Raw genomic sequence first — 19,756 nt, forward strand, 5'->3', positions numbered from 1 at the left:
CCATACTCCACTGACATGGACAAATCGTCAGACTTCGTTTGATCTCCAAGCACCAAATGGTTCACTCCTTGTGTAAAGGTCATGTCTCAGGTTTTGTTCTTCTAGGCTTCCAGCAGTTCCCAGAAAATCCAGTCTTACTATAAGACACTGATGGTTTAATGAAATGGAGAAAAAAAAAAAAAAAAAAAAAAAAAAAAAACCAGGGGGCTAAATACCTGAATCTGAGGTTATGTAGAAAACTGAGCAGTTATTAAGCACCAAATGGTTACCATTCTTTCGTCAGTCCTTCAGATTGTTGCCTTTCTCAGTTATCCTCTTGTTCTTCCACAAAGAAGAAGCTTCCAGAACAGACTTTGTGTGTGTGTAACTTTGTGGGTCTACAACACTTTTCTACGATACCCAATATCAATAGGTACATAAAGAATCTGTTGTCCGACGCTCTCAGTAATTCCGGATGCTAAAGAAACCCACGCTAGTCGGCGATTCTTTAACAGTTACAGTGACCAGATTAGCAGTGACATCAGTAACGAAGACATGTTCAATGAGGCTTCGTGTTGGCCTCCAGTCCTTGCATTCTGACTGCACTTCCAATGACAATTCCTGGCTTTCCCCAGTGAACGGCGAGTCCTGCTCCGAATCCGAGCTGCTCCCCTCCTCACCCGTGCTCATCTCGCTTAGCGGCTTTGTGGTTTTGCCGCCATCTTTTGTGCCAGCAAATGTCGGGACCTTCCTCTGTCTTCCCAGAGGTGTTTTCCCCAATCTCTCTAACGGATCCTCCATTTTCACTTTTTCTACCCCCTGTGGTATGCTGAAATCCCGGGGTCCTGGTCGACCCAAAATCCCTCCTTCGGCCGGAGCGCTTTTTTCCTGCACTGGAGCTTTTTTCACTATGGTCCCAGGACCCCTAAGGTTAGAGACATCTTTTGGAGAAGAACTGACACAGAGCTGTTTTTTGTTGACACTAGACAAGCTGGAGACCTGAGTACTGGGGCTTTTCACTGAGGAGAGAGAGGAAGCAGAAGGTTTCATGTTCACTGGTCGCTGCAGAACTGGGGTTTCCTGCTTTTTTGTCCAATTAGGAGCTCCACCTGCTGCCTGTCCATTGGTACTGGTGGTAAGTTTTGAACTGTGCAAACTGAGAGAAGCCACACCTGGAGACTTAGAAGATGAGTTTTTTAAATCCAGACTACCGGCATTACCCATGTCTGAGACTGAGAGCTTAAAATCCGTCACAGGTTTTCCTTGGGACTGGGCAGATCCCAGCGTGTTCTTTGGCGATTCATTGGCACTAAAAGCTCCTCGGTTCTGCATGACCATCGTCTCCCTGTTGGCAGCTCGATTCAGGCCTGTGTAGGTGAAACTGGCTGGCATCAGGGGTTTCTTGATGCTGCTATGCAGATCTGAGAGAGAATCTTTTAGAGGTGGCTTCAGAATTTTGCGTGGATTTTTAGCCTGATTCTGCTTCAAGGCCCTCAGCTCTGGAGCAAGAGGTTTCCTGCCTCGCTTCTTTTTCTTTGGAGGATCTGGTTTGGCCAGCACGATCTGAGCCTTCTTCTGCGGGACAGGGTGCAGCTCCCGCACTCGTGGGCTTGGCTTTGCCTTTCTGTTGCTGACATCCTGGTCATCATCATCATCCTCCTCCTCCTCCGACGAAGAAGACGAGGAGGATGAAGATGATGATGAATCAGAAGAAGATGAAGATGACGAGGAGCTGCTTGACTTTAAGGCTGGCTGAACGGGATCCTGTTGAAGAGACAAAAGGTGAAATGAAATCACTTACTGGTGGATAAAGTCATCTATTATTTGGGAAAAATATAAGAATTTTTCTGGCACACTGAAGACCAGGGACACACGCATTAGAATCTGATATGAGGTCCTCACCATGATTTTCCGAGGTCTTCCACGTGGTCGTTTCCCTCGTTTCCGAATCAGTAGCTCTCTTTCCTGCTCCCTGGACGTAACGAAACAGCAAAAGTCAGAAATGCCACCACAGAATAGTCAATGAAATAAAACTGCTGGTGAGAACCTTCTGGATACCACGAAGTAATTGAGGTCGAACTAATTAAGAAAACCACAAGCATTAATATTTATTTAAATGTTCCGGACAGGCGGATCTAACGTATAAAAGCTTTTTTTTTACTGTACTGTTTAGCATTTAGTGCTACTTGTGGCTGAGCGCTGCTGCTGTAACGAGGGACCCGAGTTCTAATGTTAACTTAAATGCAGAAAATGAACTAAATATGCCGTGTGTTTGAGTTGTAGAAAACATTAGAACTGTAGGGCTGCAGAAATTCTAAGCTATGAAGATTTAGAAGACAAAACAAGAGGAAAACATCATTAAAATAAATAAATAAATAAATAAAAAATACTCGAGTTTTATATAGTTATTTAACCATTTATTTGGTATTTGAGATTTTCAGTCATGAGATTTTTCTTCTTTTCTTTTCAGACACTTGATAAAGTTTTGTTTAACATCTTTCATCACCATATTATCACCAGTGAACTAAGGCCTGTTTCAGCCCTATACACTTTACACAACTTTCTTCCTCCTCGGATTTACACATGTGGAGGTTTTAATTTTTCCGCTCTAAAATTTCCCTCCGAATTAAATTCCCTCTAAATTTGCAGAGGCTAAAAAACAAAATGATGCATTTTCTTGTTTGCAAACCTCTGAGCTCAGATCAGTATGTGTTTAACCACCTGTTCGTCACAAGAGTGGATCCAAGTCTAAAATAAAAAAAGCCCCATCTTCATTGTGCCACAAACCTGGGTTGAGAAATCTAGTTCCTGTTTTTCTTTCTGAGTTAAAACCATCGCCTCCACACTTCCTCCCTTACTGAGGCCTCACTGCAGGAACGTTAAATTAGACAGACTTGCTTTTCTCTATTCTTCTGTCTTATAACCACAATACGAGCGTTTTTATCCTCTGTGTCTTAGTCAAATTTTAAGCAAGTTAATAACTTTGAGATTAAAATTCAGCAAAATTGACCAGAAGTGCCATTTTGTTCCATCGTCTATTTTATGAGTTATAATAAAACATGAAGTTAAGGCTTTTTAATGCAGGGTTTTTGTGCACGTTAACGATCTCCACGTATTCATAACTTTTACTGCTCCTCAAACACCCCATAGCGGCTCCACTTACATTACTGACTAATCGGATCACAACATCTTGTGTCCCATGAAAAGAGAAGTGAAAACTCTCACTGCAGTCATTACTACAGTCAGGAAACATAAAGAAACCTTTTGAAGGGATTTTTGCTGGTTTTATGATGAAGGTGTTAGCAGTGGACTTGTAAAAAAAAATGGGTGAAGCTCAGGATTAAATCTCCCTTAAATATTTTACGATAGTTCCAAATGTTTACTTGTGGCTGGTTAATATAACACTCATTACAGATTTTTATATGCTGTGTATTAGGATTTAATCACATTACTCTTTATCTGGCTATCAGGCACATGTTTAAAATGCACGAGTGCTTTACTCTTATCACTGTTATTACAGCTGATGTAATCATTTAATCGAGTAATAATGTTTCCTCATGCCACACTGCTCACTGCTGCTCTATGGCACTGGGATTTCTACAGAATTCACCTGCTGCTATTTTGTCTTTTTCATGATCAATTTTGAGATTAAATAAAAAGAAATAAAGCAACAGTTTGCGTCTGGGGTGTGTAACGTCTCTGTAAACGAGCCCCATTGGCACCACTAAAGCCCTATCTGCATGTCAGCAGAGGTGAAAGACTACAAACGGTGCTGAACTCACGCCCACTGGAGCGTTTCAGTCCGTATTGTTTACATTCAAAGCAGGAGGAGCGTTTTCTTCCACGAGCCCCGACCCCCCCCTCACCTCTTATTAAATGCAGCCAGCAGTCGCGGGTCCAGCAGGTTCTCCTGAGGCTCCCAGCTATTGTGCCTGAAAACACAAAAACACAAATTAGAGCTGTTAGTCAGTTCCATCTGCACACCCAATCCAGTGAGAGTACACGCAAACGCCACGCCATAACGCCGGGGTTTAAAACACAAAAGCAGAGTTTATCAAGATCTTAAACAGCCAACATACTGTCACAGAGATAAAGAGACTAAGAGAGAAAGAAAGAAAGAAAGAAAGAAAGAAAGAAAGAAAGAAGTAAATAAAATATTAAATGGCGCCACAAAAATAAAGTTTGTTGTGTTATGGATTAGAACAAAACAGTTTCAGCTGGAAACAAATAAGAAGATAAATTGGGATCTATATCCTTTTCTCCAGGTTGCTGATCATGCAAGAGACACATTTTCACAAAAGTATAGCAAAACACGTCAAGACTACACAACATGGAAAACAAGGAACTGTTTGAGATCTGAACATCGTGGATAGTCCACAAATCTTAACCCGAGGTCGATCTGTACAGAGTCTGGTAAAGAAAAAAGTCATTATATTTTTTATGAGCCACATAAATAACGTAGTTAATAATCAGACTCTTCATCCCTTCGCCAATAAAACATGTTTAAACATCGAGGAGAGTTTTCTGTAACCAAAGCCACTGTTGCTTACTTTTAAATTACAGCGTAACAGATTTGTGCAAAAGAGGGAAAGAGAGAAATGAGCTCTGGAGCAGCACAAAGGAGGACACACACATGTTAAAAGCAGGTGATTAAAATAATCAATAGCCACCAAGCAAGTGGAAGCAGATGGAGCAGTGGGGAAAAAACTGAGTGTGATTGACAGATAAGATACACAGTGCCATAGGATTAAAGAGTGACAATAGAGAGAGAGAGAGAGAGAGAGAGAGAGAGAAGACTAACAGAAAAAGTAATTAAAACTATAACTGCTAAAGGAAACTGAGATTAGACAAAAACAACAGACAAAAAGAGAAACATGTAAATAGACAAGAAACAAACAGTCCTTTAGTTTTATTTGTATTAAATTTTATATTATTTAATTTATATTACAGTTTCATTTTGCTGATTCTTCATCACTGTCTGTTTTTAGTTTACCTTTTATTGTTTTTGTAAATAAACTAGTATTTCATTTATTTATTTATTTATATTTAAACATTTTTTACCTTTTTCCTTTGTACGTTAAAAAAAAAAAATATATATATATATATATATACATACATACATACAGTATAATTCCATAATAAGTAGTAAGAGAACAGATATATACATTTTGCAAGTTTATATTAGATGTTTGTTTTTCTCTGTACAGAACTTTAGCAACATGCTATTATTATTATTATTGACAAAATAAAGTCTTCAGTAAAAAAAAGAGAAACAACAAAGAGTGTATGGTGTAAAAAGGGAAACGCGCGCGCGTGTGTGTGTGTGTGTGTGTGTGTGTGTGTGTGAGGGCAGCTGCAGTTGCTTATGAAAGACGGCACAAAGCCAAAAACGGTTGAAAACAAAAGAAAAACCAAGAAACGGCGGATGTTAAAATATTTGCTCTCACTGTTAAGAAAAGAGTGAATATTTACAGCTCTGTGGGACGGACAGACGGACGGACAGACAGACGGACGGACAAACGGATATAAACATTAAACAGGCGGTGATTAAACACAACGCTACAGAGAAACACAAACACACACACAGAAAGCTTGTGTAACAGTGCAAAGGATCTCCGTGTAAAATAAACCGCACAAAAAAAGAGCTGAAACAGTAACGAGAAACAAACTAATGTGCTACTAATCCCGGATTATTACAGATTATTACAGATTATTACAGATTATTCCATGCGCCGTTACATTAACTGTTGCACTGTTGCGACATGTTGGTTTTATTGTTTCTACTGGGACTTACTTAGACGACCAACCTCTCCACTTCACCAGATACTCCAACTTTCCCTGTGCAAAACACACACACACACACACACACACACACAATGCAACACGAGGTCACACAATGCAACAACACACACCAACGCACAAAGGCGCATATACATTAGATTATAAAGAAATTCCAGTGTAATGTCACCTTTCGCAGTCTTTTACTGAGAATACACTCGGCATCGAAAACCTGCTCTCCTACAGCGCTTAACTCCTCCATGTCTGCTACAGCAGCAGCTTTCCTCCTCCTCTTTCTCCTCCTCCTCCTCCTCTTTCTCCTCCTCCTCCTCCTCCACTGAAACACAAGGAACCACGAGGGGGAGGGAAGAGGAAAGACAAGGTGAAAAACTCATCAAAATACCCTGAAAAAGGTTTTGGCCCTACGCGGCCACCGTCGGCGATGACGTCATAGTCCTGCTCTCCACATCCTGGTTCCTTTTGGAGGACTTCATTACATAATTAGGTGCAATAATTAAAAAGCTGGAATCAAAACGTTTGTCAACAAATCCAAATTCATTACTGAGGTTCACCGGCCAGGATTAAAGATGTTAGACTCATTAATACACATCAATATCAATGTTAATTATATTCAAATGAACCAGTTATTTTCCTGGGCTTGGGTTCAGTCAGTGTGAAGATTGTTACTGTATGAGAGGAAGAAACTGGAGACCCCAGAGGAAAGCACATGGGGTTAATGAACACGTGCACCAATTACACCCTATGATGGGCTGTGATCACATTCAGGGTGTATTTCCACCTAACGCCCAGTGTTCCCAGTATACTGATCATTACACAGAGCAAGTATAATAATGTAACTGAAAGGGAGTTGATCACTCGCAGCACTTATAGTCTCTATCACTGAATACATCCTAACAAGGTCACAGACCAAGAACACCAAAATTCTACATTTAGCAGACACCCTTATCCAGAGTAACTCACATTTTATACAACTAAACAATGGAGGATTAAGGGCCTTACTCAGGGGCCCAGCAGTGGCAGCCTAGTGGACCTGGGCTTCAAATTTACAACCTTCCAATTGGTACTGGTATTGGAACTTTTTAGCAGGCAGAGGGTTAGTTATGATGCGAAGATCATGGAGCAGAGATGGTTAAGGGCCCAACAGTGGCACCTCAGCAGTGCTGTGGCTTCACTTGATATGATGTATATCATTGTAATCAGCATACATGATTAAAAAAAATGATTAACTTTCAGTCAGGTTTGATATCAAACCACATGCCAGAACACCAATTAAAAATTGGTCAGTCTTATGATGTCTAACAGGTGGCCTCAGGTGGGATCAGGTGGGCTCAGGTGACCTCAGGTAGGCTCAGGTGGGCTCAGGTAGGCTCAGGTGGGCTCAGGTGGGCTCAGGTAGGCTCAGGTAGGCTCAGGTGGGCTCAGGTAGGCTCAGGTGGGCTCAGGTGGGCTCAGGTAGGCTCAGGTGGGCTCAGGTAGGCTCAGGTGGGCTCAGGTAGGCTCAGGTGGGCTCAGGTAGGCTCAGGTGGGCTCAGGTGGGCTCAGGTGGGCTCAGGTAGGCTCAGGTGGGCTCAGGTAGGCTCAGGTGGGCTAGTATAATGTTTGTTATTATCTTCTTTATTTTTACTGGAGAGTGAGAAGATTTCAAATGAACTTGAAATGTCTACTTTTTTCTTTTATGTAAAGATAATATTAAAAATAAATAAATAAAATAACTATTAAAGATAAATATGTGACGTGACACGTGAGGAGCTGAGTGAGAGTTGCCCTTCTCCCACAGGGAAAACAAGTGAACGTCTTTTCCCGCCATCTTAGTTCGTTCTCTCACAGACTCACCTGAGGAGATCAGCAGGAGACCAAATCAACACTAGTCTACTTTACTAAGGTTGATTGTGTTTTTCCCCTCAGCTTATCTTTACTGTTAAAATCTGTTCTGTAGTTTGATCAAATTTTAAACATTAAAAAGATTTCTATTTACACAAGTGAACATGACTGCTAACAAGCTAACATAGCCACTTAGCTCTAAGATTAAGTCTACTTTTTGGAGTAAAATGTAACACTTCAGAGTAAACATACAATGCAAGGTTTACTTTTTCCTCTGGACGTTTTTTAATTTGACACAAAATTCACGCTAAAAAGTTAGCCTTCTAGCTAACGCTATAAAAAAGTTAGCCTTCTAGCTAACGCTACTAAAAAGTCAGCCTTCTAACTAACGCTACTAAAAAGTTAGCCTTCTAGCTAACGCTACTAAAATGTTAGCCTTCTAACTAAGGCTACTAAAAAGTTAGCCTTCTAGCTAACGCTACAAAAAAGTTAGCCTTCTAGCTAATGCTACTAAAAAGTCAGCCTTCTAGCTAACGCTACAAAAAAGTTAGCCTTCTAGCTAACGCTACTAAAAAGTCAGCCTTCTAGCTAACGCTACTAAAAAGTTAGCCTTCTAGCTAACGCTACTAAAAAGTTAGCCTTCTAGCTAAGGCTACTAAAAAGTTAGCCTTCTAGCTAACGCTACTAAAAAGTCGCTACTAAAAAGTTAGCTTTCTAACTAATGCTAATAAAAAGTTTGCTTTCTAGCTAATGCTAATAAAAAGTTAGCCTTATAGCTAAGGCTACTAAAAAGTTAGCCTTCTAGCTAACGCTACTAAAAAGTTAGCTTTCTAACTAATGCTAATAAAAAGTTTGCTTTCTAGCTAATGCTAATAAAAAGTTAGACTTCTAGGTAATGCTAATAAAAGTTAGCCTTCTAGCTAATTCTAATGAAAAGTTAGCCTTATAGCTAATGCTAATAAAAAGATAGCCTTCTAGCTAATGCTACAAAAAGCTAGCTAACACTACTGAAAATTTAGTGTACTTTAGCACAGCCTGCATTTTCGATTTGCATCTGTGGTGCGTTTAACAGATTCATGACAATTTGTTGGCTTTAAATCACAGTTTCATCTTTTTAATTATTACTTTCTATTTTTTAGTGAACATATTAGCACTAGCATAATGCTAGATGACGCTCAACTTGTTAGTTACACAAGATGCGTGCTCATGTTCTCTGAGGTACACCGGCGCCATCACTCCTGCTTTACTCGTTGTGAGTTTTTTTTTTTTTTTGGTCACCAGAATGAACATTTCCACCATTTAACACAGAAATATTTCTTACCAAAAACAGAAAATAAGCTCTTTATTGAATTTGTTGTGCAATTTCTGAAAGGTCTAATGAAGAAAAGCTGCGTTCATTCGTATCTAGTCGATGCTAAGCCGAGCTTTTTGACAGGACGGTAATGTTTAATACGAATAAATAACAATTTTATCCTTATTACTGCAGTTACATAAAGTTAGGATTTTCAGATTTGAGACCTTATATGTTCTTACCAGACTTGCTGGACTCGTGTTAATCTGTATTATATATAACACTACTGCACATTATAACACTGTGCTTATTAACTGTTTGGAGAGTCGTATATGCAGTTTTTATATATTTATTTTTTGCTGTTTACAAGACAGTACAGTTTGTTCATTTTTGTTCATTAATTCCACATTTTGGTATAATAAATACACTGTATCTTGAGTCTTGTTAATTACGCTGTCGAATGCAGCTAATCTATCAGTTCAGCTTGGTGATGTGGGAATAAGTTCTGTCCGTATCTATGGATGTTCTCTTTCTCCAAAAGAAACCTGTTCTTCTGCCAGAATGAAGTGACTGAAGGGAAACGTCACCTCTGATCTCAAGACCGAGCCACACAGAAGGAAAAAGGCAAAAAGGATAGCAGGAAGTTTCATTACACCCCACTTAGGAGTACTAACATAGTATACTCTGATTTACTTGTTTGTTTAAAACCACTAACATACATTTGCTTATTAATACATCCTTTTTGTTAAATTTGGATTTTTTTTTATTAACCAATGCATCGATATTCAAATCTGTGATGTTTACACCTCTATACTAAATTTGAACGCAAATAAATAAACCAAGGGTGATATAATAAGCATAATTTAATACGATGCACTAATAAGAAGAACTAGTTTTCTGCTGTTTATCTAGACGGTATTTGTTTTAATACCGGATGTTTTTTTATCATAGATGCCCATCTGTCAGTAAACCTGAATAGTTTCTGTGGAAGTGCAATGTACCAGATGTGTTTTTTTGTATTTGTGTGTTGCGTAAATCACATCTTTGTGTTAAAGGATCTGAGAGGGAAAGAGACAGGAAGGCATTAAACCCCAACCGCTCAGTTGTGTAAATGAGATAAATGTAAGTTGCTCTGGATTAGAGCGTCTGCCCAATGCCAACATATTTGTAAGTATTGTGAAAGTTAAGATCAGTATTTAGAAGAAAGCCATCTGTTTTTTGTCAGAGTTATGATGTTGTTTAGACTACAAAAGGAGCAAAAATATATACTATGAAAGGAGTTTTACTGGTAATGATGCGCTAAAATCGCCTAATCTTTTTATTATTATTATTATTATTATTATTTTTTTTTTTCTTTCTTTTTTTACTGTTGATTTTATTATTATTTGCCATTCAGTTTTAAATAAAAAAAGTTTTCAGTTTTTCTGTGTTGTGATTTTAAAAATAAAACTTACTCATTTTTTCACTTACACATTACTGCACAGTGAAATACTTTTCTTCAAATATCCCAGCTTAGGAAGTTGGGCACAGGGTCAGCCATGATACAGCCTCTGGAGCATAGAGGGTAAAGACACAATGGTGGCAGCTTAGAGATACGGGGGCTTGAACCCCAACCTTCTGATCAACAAACCAAAGCCTAAGACATGCGACCACTAAATAAATAAAATCTTATTTAAATATCATAACATGACAGACTGGTTGCACGGTGGCTTAGTGGTTAGCAGGTTCGCCTCACACCTCCAGGGTCGGGGTTCGATTCCCGCCTCCACCTTGTGTGTGTGGAGTTTGCATGTTCTCCCCGTGCTCCGTGCTCCTCCGGGTACTCCGGGTTCCTCCCCTGGTCCAAAGACATGCATGGTAGGTTGATTGGCATCTCTGGAAAAATTGTCCCTAGTGTGTGATTGTGTGAGTGAATGAGAGTGTGTGTGCCCTGTGATGGGTTGGCACTCCGTCCAGGGTGTATCCTGCCTTGATGCCCGATGACGCCTGAGATAGGCACAGTGACCCGAGGTAGTTCGGATAAGCGGTAGAAGATGAATGAATGAATGAATGAATGAACATGACAGACTCACCAAATAAACTCTTCAGGCTTCTGGTCATGAATGATGGGCATCATGAGGATTTGAATTCATGATCTCCAGATAGTAAAGCCATTTGTATTGTATATCGTCAAATATATATTTTTGTGTACACACCTTACTTGATATCCATTACTGAAGAGATATAAACACTCAAGTAAAATTAGAAAATTCTTTTTATTTCACATATTCCACAAAGATTCAAATGGATCCTCAAATAACAAAAACATAATATACATTGAAATTGCAATTCTTCGGATATTTAAAAACTATTGACATGAATGTTGATATAGAAAGTGTTTAAACATCTATATTTAGCTTTATATGAACATTTAAAAACATATTGGTCAGTAAGGGAACTTTGACAATTACAGTTTTAAATAAATAATTATTTTAAAACTTTGTATTATTTAAATAATATACACAATAAGTGTGTAGTTTTTATAGATGTTTTAATACATAGACTGATATTTATAATTTCCTGCCTAATGGCCCGGGCAAAGAAAGGAACGGATGCAACAGCTGTCTAAAATGATGTTTGTTTAGTGTCTTCACCTTCAGCATTTTCAAAACTACCAGCTCTAAGAAAGAAGAAAAACAATTTTTTTATGGCAAATACGTGCTTAGTTAAATCATCATAATGCTGGTTTAAATACATTATCTCCTTTTTACCAGAGGCCAAACTCAGAATTTCCACCTGTTTTGTTCCAGTGTTGAACACTGAATGTCTTTCTCATGGCACAGAGTGTTGGTTAATATGAAGCTCATATGAAAACAGACCCTCATGAAAAGCTACACATTCTTAAAGCCCTAAGTATTTCTGGTGACGAATCAAGTCCTGACAAATTTTAATATCAGACTTGAAGGGATAAAATGATTCATTTGTGTGTACTGATTGAAAAAGGCCAATAGGTTGAGTGTACTGGTAAAAAGGGTTAATTATTTATATTAATTATTGGACACATTGATTCAATTAAATGTTGATTAAATATTTTTTAAATGATTTCTCTTAATTAAATTAATGTATTTAATTAACCGTGCATAATGTAATTATACTAATTTATCGTTCTAATTTTTTTAAGTGCATTTTATTTTCCACATACCTCTGTTTTTCCCCCCTTCGGTTAAGGACACTGTAGGTCACCACCACAACAAACATGATCAGCAGCAAACCTGCCACAGCACCAAGCCCAATGAACGCTCCGGATATAACAGATGAGGTTTTTTCTGTAGAACCTGCACAGTGATGGAGGGGAAAAGTGTGAGAGAGTGGTGACGTTTTACATGCCATTTCAATTGTAATTTTATATTGTAAGTTTATATGTTAATTCTAAATATTAGTAAGTTATAATGGATGGATTTTTCCACGCTTGATGACATTAGGATTTTGATAATTTGCTAACCCTCTGGTTGCACAGAGGAGACCAGCATGGCACGCGTTGCGTTCAGGTGTCCGTCATTGGGTTCGGGTGTGATGCCCAGCAGGTGGCACATCAGTGAATATATGTGTACTGTCTCAAATGGCTCCACCGTAAAGTTCTTCCGGAAGGCAGGTCCCACTGCACGGAAGAATGGCTTCATGTCCATATAGTCATTGTCAAAGCCATGTTCTCCTTTATTGAACTGCACTGGTAATAACTGCAAGTAAAGTTTCACAAGAGCATCTTTTTTGAAGCATTTGTCTTTTTCACAGCCAACCAAATTTACCTCTATCTCAGTAATTTACAGCTGCACACTTGTCAAAGCTGCTGTAATAAAAAAGAACTCTATCCAATCAGAATACTTCATTCATTAGCACTAAAATATTACTGGTATTTAATTCCTTTTAACTGGTTAAATGGTCAAGTTACTCACTCCATTAATTACATATCCCAAGTCGGCCCATAGGATGATGGGCAGTATGCGGTTATTCTGGGCAAAGTGCAGCCTGGGGGGCATTTCCTCTTTCTTGTAGACATGGAGGTGAGGATGAGCACCCTTCAGGGCATTGTACACTTTTTCAAGCCTTCCAGTTTTAGGGAGGAGCAAACCACTTGGCCCATAGTCCACCAGAGTGAAGTCTAGATCTTGAAACGAGAATCCTGGGATCTTAGAAAGTACAATCTCATTCACTGCACCATTACGTAACACTGTGGTCATGCCATGGTCTGCAGTGATGATAATATTAAGGCACTGTGTGAGGCCGTTGCGGTCAACAGAGTCTCTCAGATAGCCCACAGTTCGGTCCACCTGTCTCACCATCTCCTTTACCTCCTCAGAGTCTGGACCATATTTGTGGCCTGTGCTGTCTGGCTCTCCAAAATACAAGGAGACAAAGTCCAGGTCTTTTTCCCCAAACCAGTCACCCAAGATCTTGTCAATGTTCTGGCGCCACGCTGTCTCATTGCTATAGTTATAGAAGCGAGGCTCCACTTCAGACATTAGTGCTTTTTCACCATCATACGTTGAAGCCGTGCCAGGGAAGTGAAGTGAGCCGGCCCGGAGACCCTGAATGTTGGGGAGAAATAGAAACACGTCAGGATGCAGCACAAAATGTGAATATAATGTGAATATAATCATCCAGGGCACTTAATTGCGTATTAATACTAAAAGACTGTATCTCTTGGTTGTAGTAATGTCTTTGTATTTAGAAATCCAGGCCCTTTGACTTATTACCTCAGGCCAGCAACAATTATAATGTCTCTAAATCTAAAGGGTAATCATGCCGGCACAATCTGCTGTGTGTCATATTGCCGTTCTCCAAACAGATAATAGATAAGATATTTCTTATCTTTGCTGTACAATGTAGGCCAGTTAAATATTTTTGTTATATAACAGTCCACAAAAAGTCCATTTGACCATGCAAGTGTTTTTTTTGTATTATCGTGTGAGTAGAAAGTTGCCATAAACATTAAAAAAAAATCAAAACTGTATAACAAGATCCAGGTTTGTGTTTTTGTACCTGTCTTTGAGCAGTGATCCAGATGGGCAGGCTGCCATTATCCCACCACTCGTTCACAAACTGAGTTTGGTAGTATGGCTTCTTCTCCGACGTGCTGGTGTTGAACCACATGTTGTGTATCACACCATGATTTTCAATATATTTACCTGCAGATTAGTTTAGGGTAAGATAAGAGACTGATAAGAGACACTTTACACTGTGGTGATACAGTCAAACAATTAAGAGGTGTTGTGAGGAGTTACTGATACTGCCCTGAAGATGATTATTTTCCTATAATAGCACATCCCCAAGTGTTTTTTCTTTTAAAACACAGTTTTTTCTTTTATAACACGATTTTAGAGCAGCAAGCTTAGTCATTCAACACCCCTGGTTTAAGTTGTCAAGATGGCACCACTGTGGCACCACCGCCATCCTACTCTATCATGCTTTTTATTAATTGCTGTGTTTATTTTGTTCATCTTTTGCGATGTGTTAGCTGTGCTAGTGACCAACTCAACCAATCTGTGCTATGAACAACTCGCCTGATTGTATTAACAGTGGACATTCAACAACACTGCCACTTTTTCTAGTGTCTCTGCCTTTCTACATACAGTATCTTGTTTGTCTGTTTGTCTGTTGAGGATCCAGGCACGGGGATGTATACAAGTGAATCTTCAGAGTTACTTTCTGAATCAATGATAACTGCTAAATGAGTTTCAAAGTCTTTTGAACTTCTTTGATCTGACACAATCAGTAAATGACTGCACACATCAGCATGGCCACACACTTGACGTTATAATTTCACAAGGACTTCCAGTACCCATTTTAGAAATAATGGACATTTGCATTTTGAACCACTTCACTGTTATTTTTTTATTTGCTGCTCCACAATCTACTATGAAATCCCCTACTCCAGCCTGCTGCCACTATACCATTACTTCCACCACAGCTGGAGAGTTTGGTGCTCCATTCATGAGCACTAGTTTTCACATTCAGGACAGGCTAGTTTATCCCCTGTGCCCAAAGGATTTCATCTCTGCCCTCTACTCCACCTGCTCAGAGATTTTGGACTCCATTGCACCTTTCAAGGACAAAACTATGAGAGCCAGACCTGACCCTTGGCTTAATGATACTACTCGTGCTCTCAGGCAGCGCTGCAGACAAGCCGAGCACAGGTGGAAGAAGAACAAGCTACATGTATTATTGGGTATACTGCGTGATAGTCTTTCAGACTGTCAAAATGCCCTTAAAGAAGCTGAATGTATGTACTTGTCAAATGTAATTTCCATCAGCTGTAATCATCCTAAGGTGTTATTTAATATAATTCAGTGTTACAAATCCATCTTGCAATGTCCTGAAACATGAATTAAGGTCAACTTGCGATGATTGAGAAAATCATTTTGTTCACAAGGTGGCATCTGTTAGGCAGAACATTAACATTACTTCTAATTGTCAGGATATATGCTCTTTTTCTATGCCCTTGTCTACATTTAATATGTTTGAGCCACTGTCCCTATCTGTCCTCTCTGAGGCGGTCCAGCAGGAAACAGGTTTTTAACACAGTGAGCATTTGTCTTATCTCTTTTATTAACAGCTGCCTTAGTTCAGGGTCAGGCCTCTTCCTAAGAAACCCAATCCTGTTCCTGCAGTATTGTCTAACTTTAGACCAGTGTCTGTTATCTTTTTTTATCTAAGATTTTAGAAAAGGTTGTTTTTATCCAATTGCACTCTGTTTTGGAAAGAAATAATATTCTAATGAAATTCCAATCCATCTTTAGAACACATCATAGCACTGAATCTGCTCTCCTGAAGGTACAGAATGACATTCTCTTGTCCCTTGTTTTAAAAAAATCCTGTACTGCTTGTAATGTTGGATCTCGCTGCAGCAATTGATATTGTTGACCAATCAATTCTCCTGACGCGTCTGGCACAACAAGTTGGACTTCAAGGTCAGGTACTGCAATAGTTTAGGTCATTTTTAACAAATAAGGACTTCCTCCCCAGCCCCTTTGACCACTGGTGTACCACAGGGTTTCCTTTTGTGCCCTGTTCCATTTTCTCTGTACACGCTGCCACTAGGGTTGATTATTTCAAAGCACAATGTTTCATTCCATCTAAAAAATATATTGTTTGTCACCTCCAACCTTCCCAGTTTTGTTGTTGCTGGTCATGATTTTCTCGGCCCCTCTTTTTAACCAAGCAGTCAAAAATTTAGGGGTGACTTTAGACAACAGACTAAACTTTCAGACACACATTGATTCTGTTGACAAGGCAGGATTTTTCCATCTTCACCTACTTGCGAAGGTCAAAAAAGAAAGCCATTCATGCTTTTATTAGCTCACAGCTAGATTATTGCAAAACTCTTTATGTTGGAGTCAATCAAGCTTGTCTGCATCATCTGCAACTTGTGCAAAATGCTGCAGCTTGTATGCTGACTTGCAAACATGATCACATCACACCAATCCTGGATTCCCTCCACTGGCTATGATGTTTGTAGTGCAATTACAGGCCTGACACCTTCTTACCTATGTGATGGTGTATGTTTTTACCAACAAAGTAGAGATTTACATTCTGCTGACCAAAACTTTCTAGAGTTCCCTCGGTCGAGGTGTAAACAACTGGGTGATTGTTCTTTCACCATGTCCTAAACTTTGGAATACCCTCCCATCTAAGTAATGTGCTATCACTGACCAGTCTTTGTTTAAAGGCAAGCTTAAAAAATAAAAAAATGGCTTAATATAAATTGTATTAATATAAACTTGTGAGATCAGCTACACCGACTCTCAGAGGTGTTCAAGTTAATCAACACCTTCTTACCAATCAGGATCCAGAAATTAAACATGATTAAAACAATTTGAACAAATTAAAGAGTGGTGTATCCTCTGGGAATTTTAATGGGTATCATCTTTGTACATATAACATCTGGTGCTATGTGCGACTTTATAGACTGTTTATAAGTGGATGTTATTTAGGTGGTGGATTATTCTCAGCAATGCAATTAAATGTTATTTGTTTCTGTTAACATTAGACCCAGCCTTGCAGAAAGCTTTACAGAGATCCAGGTATAGATTAAGAATGAGCAACAGTACTGTCTTTATGACAGCATCTTTATGGTACAAACGTAAAGTTTTAGATGTTGCCTGATAGGATAACTGTCTTGATAATATGAAAGCACTTTTATTGCTTAGAGGTTGCATGTATATGGTTTAAATTATCAGGAGGTCATGAGATAGTGAAGGACACACAGATCCTTTAATGATCCCATTAAAATGCACTTATGGTTGTGTGTTGTTACCTGTAAGTATTGTGAAGTGAGTAGGACTGGTCATGGTAACGAAGGCTGGAGTTACGTAAGGGGCTTTGACCCCATCTTCAGCCATTTGGTCAAGGTGAGGCGTAACCACAGTCCTGTCATAATCCCACCTGAAATTGCAGCAATATTTACACCGGTAAATACTTACATACTAGCAGCAGTAGAAGTAATATTTATTTATTAACTTACCTATTTAATTAAGATCTAAAATACTTCTGACATGCACGTGTACACAGTGGCAGGTTTGTGCGTTCAGAACAAAAAAAAATCCAAAGCCATGTAAGTTAGAATATCTCTCTCTGTGTCTGTCTGTCTGTCTCTCTCTCCCCTCCATCCCTCTCGCTCACACTCTCTCTTTGTGTGTATGGTCTTCTAAAGTTCTCTAAGGGAGTGCTGTGGTATTTGTCATTAAAACATTAAAATAGATCAAAAAGCTCAACTAACACGGACATGAATACTAGAACCCAAGGTTTTCCATCAAAATATTACGGAGAGCATCACAGTGTGTCTGCCATCTGTTCTTCATCCCATAGTGCATCCTGGTTCCGTCTCTTCCCCGGGTAAGCAACGCATGTACACCCAGACACTCATAAGAACGTTTTATTTAACACCATCACCCTGTTACCAGTTTACCGGTTGCATTTCCTTGGACCACCTTCGGCAGGCACTAACCAATGCATATAGGGAATGTCTGACAAGAGCGTTTGGAGCTGCTCAGTCCCAGTCGTCTGACCATCACAATTTGAACCATGTCCCAGTCACTCAGTCCCTTAAGCTTTTTTCTGCTTCTAACACATCAAGTTTGATAATTGACTGTTCACTGCCTTGTATATCTCACTGTGGTTATGGCTGACATAGCATACGCACACATGTTTTTCAGTTTGGAAAAATGAATATAAATTATAGGAGATTATTAACATTCTGATTAGGTACTGAGTCATGATTTTGATGTAAACGTTAATCATTAGACCAAAGAACGAAGTAAATAAGTTTTCTTTCAAACATTTACTTGTGTGACGTAATAAATCTGTACATTTTTTATAAAGGTTATGCACTTTACATGTCTAAAAATGCTATTGGTAACAGAGAGCTAGATTTATACTGTACATATTTAAAAAGCTCTAGCACATTTGTTATTTTCAAGTCAGAATGTTTGGGGTATATAATATAATTATGGTTTTTACTGTATATATGCTAATTTGGTAAAACAAATACATTTTACTAATAGGAAATTTATAAAATAATGTTACACATATTTATATAAAATATAAATGTCCAGACATTGTCTCACCTGAAGCCATCAAAAGAAACCAGCAGCACCTTGCTGTGACCTAAGCAGCTATTATTACCAAGAGGCTTGGCTTGCAGGGAGCTTGCAAACACACAAAGACACACACACAAATTCCACATGATTCTTCAGTCTTCTTTTATCGAGATCAACTGTAATCCAGCTTAGGGATGATCTTAACTTTTAAGTTTAGTCGTTTAGATTTTCCCTCATGAAATCCTGATCACCTTCTCAGTGTGTTTCCTATTGTCACGTCTGGTAAACCTTTCTCTCTTTTAACATTCACAATGATGGCCAAAGTTTGCTCTTATCTTAACCGATATATATCGGTTAAGATAAGAGCAAACTTTGGCCATCATTGTGAATGTTAAAAGAGAGAAAGGTTTACCAGACCCCTAACCCTGTTTAGAATTATAAGCAGTAAAAGGAATGACACACTTTTAGGGTGGGTGTAAACTATAAACTATAAACTCCTTAGAGAAAACCATATGAATATTTTTTTAGTCTTTTTGTCTGTTTTTGTATGAAATGTTACAATAGAAACAGTAACACAGAACAAATTCATTCATATAAACCTGTGAATTGTAGCTGTGCTATTGATCAACCTGTCACCCCAGTCAGAATCTAGAATTTAGTCGGATTATGTTATAAACCAATATAATCAATACAAAAACAGGTAAACACTAAAGTAACGGTCACCCACTCTGTCTCGGTTATTAAGCTGTTTCTTCATTCCTGATCAAGGCCAAAATTTCAATTTATCTCTTCACTTTGGCCTTACGGACAGTTCCAGAGAAATGTCTAGGATTTAAAAAAGGTTATGCTGAAGTTTTTCTGGTACGTGTTTTTGTGGCTGTGTGTCATGAAATAAATAAGTATTTATCTCCCAGTATGGAGGGATGGAAGAAATCCTCAAGAATGATATGGAACCCTTTGATAGACAGAACCTTTAATGATTCCCCAAGAACTACAACTGAATATCCATTAAGGTAGACTTAAAAGTTTTCTCCAGTGATGCCTTGTGACAAAATTCCTAAACTCCAGCACAATTACATCCAAAGTGTTTGAGTATCTCTACCTTACATATAAAACCTTTTTTGTGTGTGTGTGTAAGATTGCGAATGTCTCATTATTGCATTATGTCAATGGCGCCCCCTGCTGACTCATGATAATTTTTGTGAAGAACTTATCACATGAGACATGATTTTTTTCCTATGTAGATTTATATGTCTTAACCTTGATTTATCTTAGTTAAGTAGATTAATGC

General features: G+C 38.7%; 2 protein-coding genes across 2 annotated transcripts; both read right to left on the reverse strand.

Annotated features, from left to right (window-relative positions):
* On the reverse strand, positions 1–6,102 carry cbx2 (chromobox homolog 2 (Drosophila Pc class)). The gene is made up of 5 exons (XM_060864822.1): positions 5,948–6,102; positions 5,774–5,817; positions 3,846–3,911; positions 1,882–1,951; positions 1–1,743 (listed from the first exon to the last, which is right to left on the reverse strand). The coding sequence occupies exons 1-5, from the start codon at positions 6,017–6,019 to the stop codon at positions 442–444; spliced, it is 1,554 nt and encodes a 517-aa protein (XP_060720805.1). The 5' UTR covers positions 6,020–6,102; the 3' UTR covers positions 1–441.
* Positions 6,103–11,216: 5,114 nt separating this feature from the next.
* On the reverse strand, positions 11,217–18,779 carry LOC132842586 (ectonucleotide pyrophosphatase/phosphodiesterase family member 7-like). The gene is made up of 7 exons (XM_060865325.1): positions 18,493–18,779; positions 17,184–17,311; positions 13,910–14,055; positions 12,823–13,455; positions 12,372–12,606; positions 12,072–12,204; positions 11,217–11,549 (listed from the first exon to the last, which is right to left on the reverse strand). The coding sequence occupies exons 1-7, from the start codon at positions 18,609–18,611 to the stop codon at positions 11,495–11,497; spliced, it is 1,449 nt and encodes a 482-aa protein (XP_060721308.1). The 5' UTR covers positions 18,612–18,779; the 3' UTR covers positions 11,217–11,494.
* Positions 18,780–19,756: the final 977 nt, after the last annotated feature.

This window comes from Tachysurus vachellii, chromosome 3 (genome assembly GCF_030014155.1).
Source record: "Tachysurus vachellii isolate PV-2020 chromosome 3, HZAU_Pvac_v1, whole genome shotgun sequence".
Lineage (NCBI taxonomy): Eukaryota > Metazoa > Chordata > Actinopteri > Siluriformes > Bagridae > Tachysurus > Tachysurus vachellii.

What these genes read in the sequence shown, in the direction of transcription:
- LOC132842586 (XM_060865325.1), bottom strand. Translation starts at nt 18,611, where the DNA reads ATGTGGAATTTGTGTGTGTGTCTTTGTGTGTTTGCAAGCTCCCTGCAA. An exon ending in TGGGATATGTAATTAATGGA is followed by an intron (nt 12,607 to 12,822) that starts GTGAGTAACTTG and finishes CTTTACTTGCAG; the next exon opens with TTATTACCAGTGCAGTTCAA. An exon ending in CTCCTCTGTGCAACCAGAGG is followed by an intron (nt 12,205 to 12,371) that starts GTTAGCAAATTA and finishes ATCACTGTGCAG; the next exon opens with GTTCTACAGAAAAAACCTCA.
- cbx2 (XM_060864822.1), bottom strand. Translation starts at nt 6,019, where the DNA reads ATGGAGGAGTTAAGCGCTGTAGGAGAGCAGGTTTTCGATGCCGAGTGT. An exon ending in TCAGTAAAAGACTGCGAAAG is followed by an intron (nt 5,818 to 5,947) that starts GTGACATTACAC and finishes TGTTTTGCACAG; the next exon opens with GGAAAGTTGGAGTATCTGGT. An exon ending in TGGAGAGGTTGGTCGTCTAA is followed by an intron (nt 3,912 to 5,773) that starts GTAAGTCCCAGT and finishes TTGTGTTTTCAG; the next exon opens with GCACAATAGCTGGGAGCCTC.